The sequence below is a fragment of the Heterodontus francisci genome, chromosome 19, assembly GCF_036365525.1.
Source record: "Heterodontus francisci isolate sHetFra1 chromosome 19, sHetFra1.hap1, whole genome shotgun sequence".
Lineage (NCBI taxonomy): Eukaryota > Metazoa > Chordata > Chondrichthyes > Heterodontiformes > Heterodontidae > Heterodontus > Heterodontus francisci.
This window is the reverse complement of record NC_090389.1, coordinates 56,450,526-56,466,778: the sequence shown is the minus strand read 5'-3', so window position 1 is coordinate 56,466,778 and position 16,253 is coordinate 56,450,526. Positions and strand designations below refer to the sequence as shown.

Sequence of the window (16,253 nt, the reverse complement as noted above, 5' to 3'; positions counted from 1 at the left end):
ATACTTCAGTTAGACTCTGATTCCCTTCCCGGCTCCCTGCCTTCTCGCAGGATATCAGAGCAAAGGATAGATGTGCAGTGAAAGTCACTAGTACTCTTATTACATGCCTCAGCGACTGGACTTGGGAGAGTTTAAGAAGGAGGATCCTGGTCCTGGCTAACAGGTATGATGAATTGGCTACCTGTGAGGGCAAGGAGAAAGACTGCGGGGAAGACAACTACAATGCAGGTCAAGGCACTAGAAGAACAGAATAGAAATGTGGTAGTGATAGGGGATTCTATAATTAGGGGGAGAGATAGCATCCTCTGCAGCCATGAATGAGAATCCCGTAGGGTGTGTTTCTTACTGGGTGGCAGGGTAAGGGATATCTCATGGCAGCTGGAGAGGAATTTGGAAAGGGAGTGAGGTAATCCAGTTGTCGTGGTCCATGTCGGAACAAATAACATAGGTAGGAACAGGGAGGAGGTCCTGTTGAGGGAATATCAGGAGTTAGGAGCTAAATTAAAAGGCAAGGCCTTGAAGGTAATAGTCTCTGGATTATTGCCCAAACCACGTACAAATTGGCACGGAAGGAGTCAGATCTTCGAATTAACACGTGGCTAAAGAACTGGTGTGGGAAAGAGGGATTCTTTTTCATGGGCCACTGGCACCAGAACTGGGATAGAAAGGGGCTGTCCCGAGGGGACAGACTCCACTGGAACCGGGATGTGGCCACAACCTAGTGGAAAGGGTAAATAGGGAGACGGCAAAGACTTTAAACTAGTAAGATGGGGGAGGGGTGTACAGGAAATGAAATCAACCTAAATATAAACAAAACAGGACAAGACAGCATAGGAAAGAATTAATTGAGGACTTAGATGGCCACTGGATAAATACAATTATGGAATAGCTGTGCAAAAAGATTAAAAATAATATAAGAGAAACTGCAATAAAAATGAGTTAAACTGTCTGTAGGGTAATGCACAAAGTGTCTGTAATAAAACAGGGGAACTGGAAGTAATAATACATTGCAAGAAACCAGATAGTTGGGATTACAGTGATATGGCTACAGAAAAATTAGAACTGGGTATTAAACATTGCAGGGTATAATGTATTTAGGAAAGATAGAGAAGGAAACAGAGCAGGTGGAGTAGCTGTATTTATTAGGGAAAATATAATGGTAATAGAAAATACAGAATCCATATGAATACAGATAAGATAACAAAGGATCATCCACACTAATACGGGTAGTCAACAGACCACCTAATAGTGGAAGGGAGGTGGAGGAAGAAATATGCAAACAAATTCGGGAAGTGAATCAAAAAAATAGAATAATCATGGGGGATTTCAGCTACCTAGTGTCAGCTCCAGCTCAGGTGGCAGCACGCTTGCCTCTGAATCAAAGGTTCCGGGTTCAAGTTCCATTCTAGAGTTTGAGTACAAAATTCAAGGCTGACTCTCCAGTACAGTGCTAAGGGGGTGCTGCACTGTCGGAGGTGCTGCCTTCCAGATGAGATGTTAAACCGAGGCCCCATGTGCCTTCTTGGGTGGACGTAAAAGATCTCACGGCACTATTTTGAAGAAGAGCAGGGGAGTTATTCCCAGTGTCCTGGCCAATAGTTATCCCTCAATCAACACCACAAAAACAGATTATCCAGTCATTATCACATTGTTGTTTGTGGGAGCTTGCTTTGCGCAAATTAGCTTGAACATTTCCTACAATACATTTCAAAAGTACTTAATTGGCTGTAAAGTAGTTTGAGGCAACTAGAGAACATTAAAAGCACTATATAAATGCAATTTTTTCTTTTTACCCTGATATTAATTGGCCTAAAGAGGTAGGTGAAGGGGATAAGGGAATGGGGTTTCCACAATATGGACAAGACTCCTTTTTAACCCAATATGTAAGACACCTAACAAGGGAGGATTTGTTACTGGATCTAGTAATAGGGAATAAGCTAGAGCAGATAAAAGTAGGAAAAATAGGGGAACATCTGGGCAATAGGGAGCATAATATTATACACTTCACGATAATAATTGAGAAGGACATAAGTATGATGAAGACCAGGGTAATAGATTGGAGAAAATATGATTTTGAGATGAGAATAGAGCCAAGGAAAACAAAATGGACAACAATATTGACAAATAATGATGTAGAACAGCAATGGGAAACATTTGAAACGATGTTCAATGGAGTCCAGGAAAAATATATTTCACTGTAACTCTATGACTAAAAAACATGCTAAATACTAACGAGTCACCATGGATGAATAAAGACATATGGAAAAAATTGAGGCTAAGGGAAGTGATATACATGAAGTACATAGATAGCAGGGGACAGCATGACAAGGGAGAATATGAAGAAATTAGGAGAAGTCAAAAAAATTAGGAGGGCAAAGGTTAATCAAGGAACATAAAACAAAACAGCAAACTATCTCACAGGCACATAAATAAAAAAGGAAAGTCAGGATGGGAATTGGGTGACTTATTGATGGATAATATAAGGGTGGCGCAGTGGTTAGCACCACAACCTCTCAGCTCCAGCAACCCAGGTTCAGTTCTGGGTACTGCCTGTGTGGAGTTTGCAAGTTCTCCCTGTGACGGCGTGGGTTTCCTCTGGGTGCTCCGGTTTCCTCCCACATGCCAAAGACTTGCGGGTTGATAGGGAAATTGGCCATTGTAGAAAAAAATTTCCCCTAGTGTAGGTAGGAGAATTGAGAGAAGGTGGGGATGTGAGAGGGGAAAAATGGGATTAATGTAGGATTAATATAAATGGGTGGTTGATGGTTGGCACAGACTCATTGGGCCGAAGGGCCTGTTTCGGTGCTGTATCTCTCTATGACTAATATCACAGGTAAGGATAGAGTAATGGCAGAAATATGAAATAATTACTTTGCTTCAGTATTTATCAGGGAAACAGGACAGGTGGACATGATATCAGATGATGAAATTAGAAATGAGATAACTGCATTTAAAATAAAAAAGGTGAAATATTAAATAAACTAATCAAACTTAAAGGGGATAAAATTCCTGGTCCAGACAGATTACATCCATGCATTTTGGGCATTACTGCACATTTTTAATAATTCTTTACAGAAAGGTGTAATGCCAGAAGACTGGTGGATAGTTAATGTTATACCTATATTTAAGAAGGGCGATAGAACTTGTCCAGGGAACTACAGACCAGTCAGCTTATCAGTGGTAGGAAAAATAATGGAATTCCTAAAAAGGAGAGAATAGAAAACCATCTAGAAACCAAAAATATAATTGTTATGATCAGGTGAAGAGGGGTTGAAGGGCTCCCCTCTTTCCCTCTCCTTGTTTGACCACAACAGGTTTATTTCTTTTTGAAGTGGATATACTTTCCAATTCAGTGAGTGTTTAACTGCTTACGTGCAGTGATCACAAAAAGTGCCAATTGGACAGGTTTTCTCGAGTTTAACAAAAAAAAGGTTAGCTTTATTGTGCTTAAAGTAATCGAAGTAAAATAATAAAAATACGCTCCAACTTTCACACACACACATACAAATATGTTACAGAGTGGGGAAGAATAGATTGGTAAAATTAGAGTTGAGAGAAATTAAAAAGGGTATACAGTTTGTGGAGGTTGGTGACTCGGCTGGCTTCAGGCTGAATTCAGTGGTCGAGTGAATTTCCTTTGGTGGTCCTGAGACTTCCGGTTTGAAGATGTGGACAGCTAAGTTGGTGGTTCACCGGGAGGCAGAAATGTGGCTGATTTCCTTCAAGGGGGTCTCTGTCTGTTCTTTCCAGAACCTTCTCAAAACCCTCTAGGTCTACTCTCAGGCTTAAGTAATTAAGCACAGTGAGCATTAATCGGTAAACAGACGGACTCAATCAAATACAGATCAACTAAATGATTGTACACAACAGTCTACAGCAGGGGAAATGCCTCAGTGGACACGGTCAGCAGGCAGAGTTTGAAGCTTGCAAGGTTTGAGTGGTTCGTCTCCACCAGTTTAATATTCAGGTTTCCAACCAGTGGACTAAAAAAAAAATCATTTGACATAGCACATTTTCATGACATAATAATGAATACTCAGCATGGATTTCAAAAGGGAAAGTCTTGCTTGACCAACCTGGTTGAACTTTTTGAAGAGGGAAGAGACAGAGTAGACAAGAGTAATGCAGTATATGTAATTAATCCAGATTTTCAGAAGGCCTTTGATAAGGTACAACATCAGAGACTGATAAATAAGGTTAGAGACTGCGGAAGCAGGGGAAAAGTAGCAGAATGGCTAACTAGCTGGCTTCAAGACAGGAAGAAGAGAGTAAGGATAAAGGGTAGTTATTCAGAGAGACAGAAATTGGGAAGTGGTGTTCTACAAGTATCAGTGCTAGGACCACTGTTATTCACAATTTATATTCATGATTTAGACTTTGGAATCAAAAACACAATTTCTAAATTTGCAGAGGACACCATACCTAGGGGGTGGAAGAGGGGATAGTCAATTCTGAGGAGGACTGCAACAAATGACAAGAGATTAACAAACTTGTAGAATGGGCATCTAATTGGCAAATGAATGTCAACATAGATAAATGTGAGGTATTACATTTTGGTAAGAGAAATAAGGAGGTTGAATGTTTGAAAATAAGAATCTAAATGGGGTAGAGAAGCAAAGGGATTTGGGAGTACAAATACAAAAAACACAAAGTAGCGACACAGGTTAACAAGGCCATAAAAAGGCAAACAAAGCACTTGAGTTTATTTCTAGAGGCATAGAATTGAAAAGTTAAGAGTATGATAGGAGCAGGAGTAGGCCATTCGACCTCTTAAGTCTGCCCCTCCATTCAATAAGATCATGGCTGATCTGCCCTAGACCTCAACTCCTCTTTCGTGTCAGCTCCTCATAGCCCTCAACTCCCCAATATTTCAAAAATCTATCTAACTCCTCTTTAAATACTTTCAGTGATCGAGCCTCCACAACTCTCTGGGGTAGATTCCAAACATTCACTACCCTCTGAGAGAAGAAATTCCTTTGCATCTCCGTTTTAAATGAGTGTCCCCTTATTCTGTAACTATGTCCCCAAGTTCAAGAATCCTCCACTAGTGGAAACATCTTCTCAACAAGGTCAAGTCCCCTCAGAATCTTGTACGTTTCAATAAGATCACCCCTCATTCTTCTAAACTCTAATGAATAAAGGCCTAACCTGTTTATCCATTCTCAACAAGTCAACCCCTTCATCCCAGGAATCAGCAGAGTGAATCTCTTTTGAACTGCCTCCAATGCTAGTATATCCTTTCTTAATATGGGGACCAAAACTGTACGCAGTACTCCAGGTGCGGCCTCACCAAAACTCTTTACAGTTGTAACAAGACTTCCCTATTTTTAAACTCCAACCCCCTCGCAATAAAGGCCAAAATTCCATTTGCCTTCTTAATTACTTGCTGCACCTGCATGCTAGCTTTTTGTGTTTCATGCACAAGAACATCCAGATTCCTCTGTGCTGCGCTTTTTTGGAGTCTCTTTCCATTTAAATAATAGTCTGCTTTTTGATTCTTCCTACCAAAGTGCATGACCTCACACTTTCCTACATTAAACTCCATCTGCCAAGTTTTTGTCCACTCACTCAACCTATCTGTATCCCCTTGCAGATTCCTTATGTCCTCATCACAACATGCCCTCCCACCTATTTTTGTATAGTCAGCAAATTTGGATATATTACACTCTGCCCCCTCCTCCAAGTCATTAATATAGATAGTAAATAATTGAGGCCCTAGGACTGAAGTTAGACCACACCTAGAGTACTGCATACAATTTTGGTCACCATATTATAAAAAGGATTTGGAGGCACTGGAGAGGGAGTAAAAAAGATTTACAAGGATGCGTACAATGTGCATACCTATCAGGAGCAGGCTGTGTCTCCTTTCTCTTGAAAAGTGAAGGTTGAGGGATGACCTAATAGAGGTTTGTAAAATTATAAAAGGTTTTGATAGAGTAGGCACAGAGAATGTTTCCTCTTGTGGGGAAGAGCAAAACTAGAGGCCATCAATAAAAGACAATCACCAAAGAAAATCAAATAAGGAATTCAGAAGAAACTTTTTTTTTTAAACCAGAGAGTGGTGAGGATCATAGAATGGTTACCGCACAGAAGGAGGCCATTCAGCCCATTTTGTCGAAAACAGCTCTCTGCAGGAGCAAATCACCTAGTCCCACTCCCCTGCCTTTTCCCCATAGCCCTGCAAATTCTTTCTGTTCAGATAATTATTCAATTCCCTTTTGAAAACCTCCACCACACTCTCAGACAGTGCATTCCAAATCCTAACCATTCGCTGAGTAAAAATGTTTTTCCTCATGGTATCATTGCTTCTTTTGCCAATCACCTTAAATTGGTGTCCTCTGGTTCGTGACCCTTCTGCCAACGGGAACAGTTTCTCTCTATCTAATGTGGAACTCGCTACCACAAGGAGTGGTTGAAGCGAATAGTATAGATGCATTTAAGGGGAGGTTAGATAAGCATATGTGGGACAAGGGAATAATGAGTTATTCTGATAGAATTAGATGAGGAAAGATGGGAGAAGACCCGGGTGGAGCATAAACAGTGACATGGACTGGTTGGGCTGAATGACTTGTTTTTGTGCTGTATATCCCATGTAATTTATGCACATTAAGTACAGAATGTTTTAAAGAAAGCAATTATGGAAGCTTTTCAATTTTTAATGTAACTCATTCTAATGCCATAAAATGCATCAGAGATATACATATGTAAGTATATGTTCAGTTATACAGGGCATTGGTGAGACCACATCTCGAATACTGTGTGCAGTTTTGGTCTTCTTATTTAAGAAAGGATGTAAAGGCATTGGAGACAGTTCAGAGGAGGTTTATTAGCTTGATACCTGGAATGAGCGGGTTGTCTTTTGAGGAAAGGTTGGACAGACTGGGCTTGTTTCCACTGGATTTTAGAAGAGTGAGGGGAGACTTGATTGAAGTTTATAAGATCCTGAACGGTCTTGACAAGGTGGATGTGGAGAGGATGTTTCCCCTTGTGGGTGAGTCCAGAACTAGGGGGCACTGTTTTAAAATTAGGGGTCACCCTTATAGGACAGAGATGAGGAGAATTTTTTTCTCTCTGAGGGTTGTGCGACTTTGGAACTCTTTGCCTCAGAAGGTGGTAGAGGCAGGGTCATTGAATATTTTTAAGGCAGGGGTAGATAGATTCTAATTAGGCAAGGGAATCAAGGATTATTGGGGGTAGATGGGAGTGTGGAATTCGAAACACAAACAGATCAGTTATGGTCTTATTGAATGGTGGAGTGGGCTCAAGGGGCCAAATGGCCTACTTCTGCTCCTAATTCATATGCTCGTAAAAAGAATTTTAAAGATGCTTAAAAACACCATAAAACAACAGAAATATGACTCTCGGTCCTGCTGCACTTAAATTCTTAGGTATAAATTTACAGTCTGTTCTGAATGGCCATAAATGCTGGAAACCCACATTCTACAATTTTTTGCATGGGGTGGGGGACAGAGCTATATTAAGGAGCAATGGCAAAAGATTGAGGAAACTCAATTTTAGTGTGAAAACGTGTGTAAGTCACTCACGCCCAGATTTTCCGATCTTTTGTGCTAAAATCGGCTTTGTAGCATACTTATATCATTGTTGCAGTGCAAGTTTTCAGGAAATTCTGGGCCTATAATTCTAGATGTCAGGTCACATCTGTGGAGAGAGACATAGAGTTAACCTCAGGTCAATGTCCTAGGGTCAGACAAAAGCTCTGACGAAAGAACGGTCATCAACCTGGAAGATTAACTGTCTTTCTCTCTTCGCAGATGCTGCCTGACCAGCTGAGTATTTCCAGAATTTTCTGTTTTTATTTCCCATTTTCAACATCCATAGTATTTTGCTTTTATCCTATAATTCTTGAGCTGGGATGTGAATTGGGAGCCTACCCACAGTCAGACTGGGTATTAGTACAAAAGCAGTCTAAAATACTGATGTCGGGGCTGGAGGAATCACGTTGCACTGTAACAATGAACCTTTTGTTGTGGTTAAACAGATAACTGATAGGTCTATTCAGATTTCTGTAGCTTCAGCATAATTAAAGCATCTGACAACAAACTGAGGCCCTAATATTGATCGCAACACCAGTCGCTATTAATCCAAAGATCCCAGTCAGTTATAACAACACTCTTCTAATTTTTCACATACTCATTGCTGTCAGGTCTTCCAAAACAATACTGCATGTGATATGGCATACTAATTCTGTATTTTACCACTGTCTTGATATGACCTCCAGCTAACAGAAAGATGTTGAACAGGCCAAGATCTGCAGGATGTTATAGAAACGCTACTTTTGCAAGAAAATCTGCCACAAATGCTCAATCTACCACAAATGCTGAGTTGTAAGATACGTACATACTAAAAGCTGAGTAAACTCTCTATTCAAAGAGTTGAACCACAGAAGGTGCTGCAATATGCAAAAGACCACACACAAGTTCCTGTTTTCAACCAACCAACATAAACCACTGCACTATTGAAGGCTGTAACTTATTTTAGAGTATCTGTAACAATTTCCTCCATTTGTTACTGTTCTTTGCCAAAATATGTTCATTATTAAACTTGTAAATGGTACAATTTTACACTATAGCATCACTCAACCTATAGAACACCCCATCGAGAAGGTACAAACAACATGCTGCACAAACCCTGTGTGTGTTTCGAACAATGATATGCACTGCAGCTTTAGAAAGTCAAGAGAGCTGTTTAACGTATACTTTCATTGATCAAAGCCTGAAGAACCATAGTAAGCATATGTCTTATATAAAGTATAAATATTTTGAAAAATCATTTTTAAAAATTCAAGATGTACAAAGTTATTTTTGCAGACCCTTACTTAACTGATGACATTTACAGCTACCCAATATGAAATAGAAGCAAAACCATTCTGCACTGCTTACCTGATGCACAAAGAAGCAACACCACACCATGAGGCACTTGTAAGTGTTTTCACTAACGAAAGAAACCTGAAGATTCTCTAATTCTTTGAAGTAATGTTTAGTGCTTACTGACAGCCAAAATTGCCCCTAGCTTTTTCCTTAGATGCACTCCTCCCAAAGCAGCCGAACAACAGGAAGTGAGACAGGAGCCTTTCACGTCTATGGTTATCTGTATCTATACAGTCAGAGTGCAGATGGACTGCAGAAGCCAGTAATGCAATTTCAGTGGTCTGCCAGGTGCACTTTAATTGCGTAAATGCTATTGCTGTGCAGAATATATTGAATATCCTTCCTTAAAGTTGCCATATCCTTTGTTTAGTTGGGCTGGAAAGGCCTGTATGAAACAACTTAGCTAGTTTGAAATCCCCTAAGTCTTGATTCCTGACAATTGAAAGGAAGCTGAAACAGGAGCAAACATAATTTGTGTTGTGATGATTTGAACATGGGTCATTTTTTTTTTAAAGTATAATACCATATGCAATGACCACTAATCCTACTTATTTTGCTTGATAAACACTTCTATACTGCCAAGGAAATAACTACTTATTTTCCAAGATCTATAGAATTATTTCTGTACTGCATATCTGTTCCTGCAGTTGGTACATCATTTCCTCAGAAGGCATTGAGCCCTAGATAACTTGTAGGTCAATTGCTTTAGGAAAGTCATGCATTTGAACCAATCTTGTCCACTAATTAATAAGTGAGACAATTTGGTGTTAGTTTGATGTTGGATGTTTCCTTTTGGATAATCCTTCCAAGATTTAGTGGCTGTTTCATATTGACATAAAACATATAACATAAAATGTGTTTTCCTCATAGTATCTGTCTTTGTTTGGACTGCAGCATTATAGGGAATATACTCATGTTTGCGTTTTGTAAGGGTTTGAATTTAGTACTTTGCATGCTTAATAAAAATCTATATGCTAAAAACCTAATGGAAAATGAATTTTCTTAAAAAAATGTATATTTCACTTCATGTCCTGAAACTAAAGATGCCCACACAGCTCAAATTGGCCAATTATGTCTTGGCTTCACGTAAACCTTTTGGGACAAAGGTAACTGATTGTAAATCTTTGGGCAGGAACGGAAGCAGATGGGGCCCGAAAAAGCACTATATCCACTATTATCCCTGGTATCCTAGGGCATGTAAACAGAATAGATTATTCCATTGTGGCTAATAGTTTGGAACTACATTGAGGGAGGACACATTGCCTCATGATTAAAGTAAAATAATAACAAAACTCAATCTGGAAATCCAGTCAACCATTAATGGAATGAAGTAGAAAGCAGGCAATTTTCTGATGAAGAGGACATGCTCAAGACATTAAAAATGTTCCTTTTTCTTCACAGATGCTCTCTGACCTGCTGTGTATTTCCAGCATTTTCTGTTTTTTGTTTCAAAGTTTTAAAGTCTAATCTCTTTCGTCAGAGTCAGAGTCCTTTTACTACGTCCATTGTTATCCCCAACATCCTGGATTACGTATAGGGAGTGAACCATTCCTTTGTGGCAAGAGGTTTGGAACTGGACCAATCCCATTGTCCCTGAATTTCCTTCCATTATCTCCTATACAGCTTCTGGGAAATGTCTATTCAATGTTAGAAAGCTATTGAGAAACTTCAGCGCAATAAATATTTGGTCTGGTTTTACTGTACAAAACCGCAGAGTGGTTTGAGTTGAAGACATGGTTGTACTGCACCCTCACATTATCTACAGGGGAAGGTAGAACTCTGCCTGCATATTTCAACGCATGCACAGGGCATGTTCAAGAACCTTCAACAGCTGGTCAGCCCCTCTAATGATTGAGAAGGTCTTACAGGATAGGATAGAATGTGATGTGAGGGTAGAATTAGGGCTGCCATCTCAGAATTTGTTCCGCAAGAAAACAGAAAGGATACTGTAATTATCCAGTAAAATCTTCTTGGATTAATCCTATGTAAGCTCTGACCTGAAGGACAATACAGTTCTGTACTTGCTCTGGTCTTTGGCTGTGAAGCTCAATCAATTTTTCTAATGCATCCAGTACATAAGTTAAAACAAACAAGTTTGGTTATTGGTTCATAAACATATACTGGACTTAGAATCACCTGGTAACTTTCTTACACCTACACAGTAAAGAGCTTCTAACTGATACTCCACCAGTAAGAGGAGAATCAAGCAAAGGAAATAGAGCAAACTATCAAGCAGTCTCATCCAAAAATCAAATAAATGAAAATAGAAGTTAATTATCCAGTTTGTAATGTAAATATAAGCACAAGTACTAATTATATTTAGAATTACATAGAATTGCACAGTAACTGGCCATTTGGCCCAACTGGTCTGTGCTGGTGATTATGCTCCACAGGAGCCTACTCTCAGCCTACTTCATCTAACACCATCTGCATAGCCATCTATTCCTTTCTCCATCATGTATTTATCCCCTTAAGTTATCTATGCTATTCGCCTCAACTATTCATGTGGTAGCAGGTTCCACATTCTAACAACACTTTGGGTAAAGAAGTTTCTCCTGAATTCCTTATTGGATTTAATAGTGACTATCTTATATTTGACGATGATAATACATAAAGCACTATGTGGTTTGCAAAAACTGCAATCTTCACCTCTAAGCCTTTTTCAATATTAAGGCGATTTTGCACTGACACTTGTTTAGAATGGATTTGGAGTGACTGGTGACCCTGGATCAACTTTCTACTTTTATACTTTATCCCAGATACAGAAACATAGACCCAGTTTTCTGTGAGTCTACAATTCTGTCATTGGAATAAAGCTGCAGAATTTAGCAGTGTAAATGGAGCTTTCTCATGGATGGTGGTCTCCCCAAATCCAAATTAAACAAGTGTCAGAGTAAAAACAGCCTTTATAGAAAACAGATAGCACAGATCAGTATTTTCATATTTCACAATTTCTGCTCAAATGACAGCAGTTCAATCACACAGGAAACAAGTTTAACCATGTTCTGCACTGATATTGGGAATGAACATGAAAGATATACAGATTTCTGACATCCATTAAATATTCTGCTTAAAAATGTCATTTGTTAGGGAAAGTTCAGCAGAGAAATCCTCAAACTCTTTCTTACGTCAAGGAGCTTACAGGGTCGGATAAGGCATAAAAGGGAAACTTATGTCAGATACGGAGAGCTCAACACTGTAGAAAGTTTAGAGACATGCAGGAGTGAAATTTAAAAGGAAATTAAGAAAGCAAAAAGACAGTATGAAAAACATTGGCAAGTAAAATCAAGCAAAACTCAAAGATGTTTCATAAATAGATCAAGAGTAAGAAGATAACTAAGGAAAGAATAAGGCCTATTCGAGACCAAAATGATAACCTGTGTGGGGAGGCTGAAAAGTTGAGCATGGTTCTTAATGCATACTCTGTCTTCACAAAAGAGGGGACGATATGGAAGCAGGAGGAGTGTGAAATATTGGATGGGATAAACATAGTGAGAAAGGAAATATTAACGAGATTTAGCATCTTTGAAAGTAGATAAATCGCCACTCCCAGATGAAATGTATTCCAGGCCATTAAGAGAAGCAAGGGAGGAAATGGCAGAGGCTTTGGCCATTGTTTCCCCATCCTGTCTGGCTACAAGCATGACACTGGAGGATTTCTAACATTGTACCACTGTTTAAAAAGGGAGAAAGGGATGGACTGGGTAATTACATTTCAGTCAGTCAAAACTGGGTTGTGGACAAATTATTGGAAAAAATTCTGAAGGATGGTATTAATTGACATTTAGAGAGGCATGGATTTTTCAAGGGCAGTCAGTATAGATTTGTTGAGAGAAGGACGTGTCTAACTAATTTGATTGAATTTTTTGACGAAGTAAGAAGGAGGATCGAAGAGGGTAGTCCATTTGATGTCATCTACATGGATTTCAGCAAGGCTTTTGGCAAGATCCCACATGGCAGACTGGTCAGAAAAGTAAAAGCCAATGGGATCCAAGGGAAAGTAGCCAGCTGGATCCAAAATTGGCTCAGTGGCAAGAAGCAAAGGGTATTGGTCAATGGTTGCAAGAAGCAAAGGGTATTGGTCAATGGTTGCTTTTGTGACTGAAAGGCTGTTTCCAGTGGGGTTCCCTAAGGCTCAGTACTAGGTCCTTTGCTTTATTTATTTTTCATTTTTATTTAGGGATACAGCACTGAAACAGGCCCTCCAGCCCACCAAGTCTGTGCCGACCATCAACCACCCATTTATACTAATCCCACATTAATCCCATATTCCTACCACATCCCCTCAATTCCCCAACCACCTACCTACACTAGGGGCAATTTACAATGGCCAATTTACCTATCAACCTGCAAGTCTTTGGCTGTGGGAGAAAACCGGAGCACCCGGCGGAAACCCACGCGGTCACAGGGAGAACTTGCAAACTTTGCACAGGCAGTACCCAGAATCGAACCCGGGTCGCTGGAGCTAACCACTGCGCCACTGTGCCACCCTTTTTCATGGTATATATCAATATTTTGTAGGGGGCATGATTAAGAAGTTTGTAGAGGATATAAAAATTGGTTGTGTGGTTAATAGTGAGGAAAAAAGTTGCAGAGAGCAGGAAGATATCAATGGACTGATTAGGTGTGCAGAAAAGTGGTAAAAGGAATTCAATCCAGAGAAGTGTGAGTAATGCATTTGAGGAAGGCAAACAAGGCAAGGGAATACACAATAAATGGTAGGATACTGAGAAATGTAGAGGAACAGAGGGACCTTGGAGTGTATGTCCACAGACTGCTGAAGATAGCAGGCTGGGTAAATAAAGTGGTTAAGAAGGCATACGAGACACTTTCCTTTATGAGCCGAGGAATAGAATACAAGAGCAGGGAGGTTATCCTAGAACAGTATAACACTAGTTAGGCCACAGTTAGAGTAATGTGTACCATTCTGGTCACAACATTACAGGAAGGTTGTGATTGTGCTAGAGCAGGTACAGAGGAGATTCACGAGTATGTTGCCAGAACTGGAGAATTTTACCTATAAGGAAAAGTAGTACTCTGGTAATGTTACTGGACTAGTAATCCAGAAGAATGGACTAATCGTCTGGTGACATGAGTTCAAATCGCACCACGCCAGCTGGGGGAATTTAAATTCAATTAATTAATACATTTGGAATAAATTGCTAGTCTCATTAATAATGATCATGAGACTACCAGATTGTCATAAAAAGCCATCTGGTTCACTAATACCCTTCAGAAGTGGGACTCTGCCATCCTTACTTGGTCTGGTCTACATATGACTCGAGACCCATGGCAATGTGGTTGACTCTGAAATGGCCTAGCCAGCCATTCAGCTGTATCAAAAGCACTACAGAAAAGTCAAATAAAACAGGATGGACCACCCAGAATCGACCAAAGCACACCCTGCCCAGTCGACCCTGCAAAGTCCTACTTACTAACATCTGGGCCTTTGTACCAAAATTGGGAGAGTTGTCCCACAGACTAGTCAAGCAATGGCCTGACACAAACATAATCACCAAATCATAGCTTACAGTCAATGCCCCAGACCCCTCCATCATCATTCCAGAGGTGGTGGCACAGTGGTATACAGCCGTGAGAGAGTGGCCCTGGGAGTCCTCAACATTGATTCCGGACCCCATGAAGTCACATAGCATCAGGTCAAACATGGCAAGGAAACCTCCTGCTGATTACCACCTATTACCCTCCTTCAGCTGATGAATCAGTGCTCCCCCATGTTGTACACCACTTGGAAGAAGCACTGAGGGTAGCATGGGCACAGAATTTACTCTGCATGGTGGATTTCAATGTCCATCATCAAGAGTGACTTGGTAGCACCACTACTGACTGAGCTGGCTGAGTCCTGAAAGATATATCTACCAGACTGGTCCTGTGGCAGGTGGTGGGAGGAACAACAAGAGGCCTACTTGACCTTATCCTCACCAATCTCTCTGTTACAGATGCATCTGTCCATGACAGTATTAGCTGTAGTGACCACCACACAGTCCTTGTGGGGACAAAGTCCCGTCTTCACACTGAGGACACCCTCCATCATGTGTAGCACTACCGCCATGCTAAACGGGATAGACTCAGAACAAATCTAGCAGCTCAAAACTGGGCATCCATGCGGTGCTGTGAGCCATCAGCAGCAGCAGAAATATATTCAACCACAATCTGTAACCTCATAGCCTGACATAGCCCTCACTCCACCATTACCATCAAGCCAGGGGACCAACCCGGTGAAGTTACAACACAGGACTACATGCATGCTAAACAGTGAAAGCAGCATGCAATAGACAAAAGCTAAGCAATTCTATAACCAATGGATCGAATCAAAGCTCTGCAATCCTGCCACACCCAGTCATGAATTTGCTGGAGAATTAAGTAACTAACTGGAGGAGGAGACTCCACAAATATCCCCATTCTAAATGATGGGGGAGCCCAGCACATCAGTGCAAAAGACAAAACTGAAGCATTTGCAACCATCTTCAGCCAGATGTGCTGAGTGGATAATTCATCTCAGCCTCCTCTGGAGGTCCCCACTATCATAGATGCCAGTCTTCAGACAATTTGATTCTATTCATGTGACATTAAAAAATGGCTGAAGGCACTGGATTCAGCAAAGGCTTTGGGCCCAGACAACATCCCAGCAGTAGTACTGAAGAACTGTTCTCCAGAACTAGCAGCACCCTTAGCCAAACTGTTCCAGTACTACTACAACACAGACATCTACTCGACAATGTGGAAAATCGCCCAGGTGTGCCCTGTCCACAAAACACAGGACAAGTCCAATCCAGTCAATTACTGCCCCATCAGTATACTCTCAATCATCAAGAAAGTGATGGAAGGTGTCATTAACAGTGCTATCAAAGCAGCACTTACTGAGTAACAACCTGCTCACCGATGCTCAGTTTGGGTCTGCCAGGGCCAGTCAGCTCCAGACCTCATTGCAGCCTTGGTCCAAACGTGGACAAAAGAGCTGAATTCCAGCGGTGAGGTGAGAGTGACTGCCCTTGACATCAAAGCAGCATTTGACTGAGTATGGCATCAAAGAATCCTAACAAAATTAAAGTTAATGGGAATCAGTGGGAAAACTCATCACTGTTTGGAGTCATAACTAGCACAAAGGAAGATGGTGGTGGTTATTGGAGGCCAAACATCTCAGCCCCAGGACATTTGCTGCAGGAGTTCCTCAGGGTTGTGTGCTAGACCCAACCATGTTCAGCTGCTTCATCAATCAGCTTCCCTCCAACATAAGGTCAGAAGTGGGGATGCTCACTGATGATTGCACAGTTCTCAACTCCTCAGATACTGAAGCAGTCTGTGCCCACATGTACCAAGACCTGGACAACATTCAGACTTGGGCTG

General features: G+C 40.7%; 1 protein-coding gene across 2 annotated transcripts in view; it reads right to left on the bottom strand.

Moving 5' to 3' along the window:
- The window catches only part of arhgef3 (Rho guanine nucleotide exchange factor (GEF) 3), a 371,767-nt gene that overhangs the window by 198,851 nt on the left and 156,663 nt on the right, over positions 1 to 16,253 (bottom strand). The window contains exon 1 of one of the 2 annotated variants that reach the window (XM_068051700.1): positions 8,901 to 9,076. The exons of the other annotated variant lie outside the window; for it this stretch is intronic. Within the exon in view, the coding sequence (XP_067907801.1) occupies positions 8,901 to 8,930 (30 nt within the window). The 5' untranslated portion in view covers positions 8,931 to 9,076. Of the gene's footprint in view, positions 1 to 8,900; positions 9,077 to 16,253 lie in introns of those variants that run through there. 2 annotated transcript variants of the gene reach the window in all.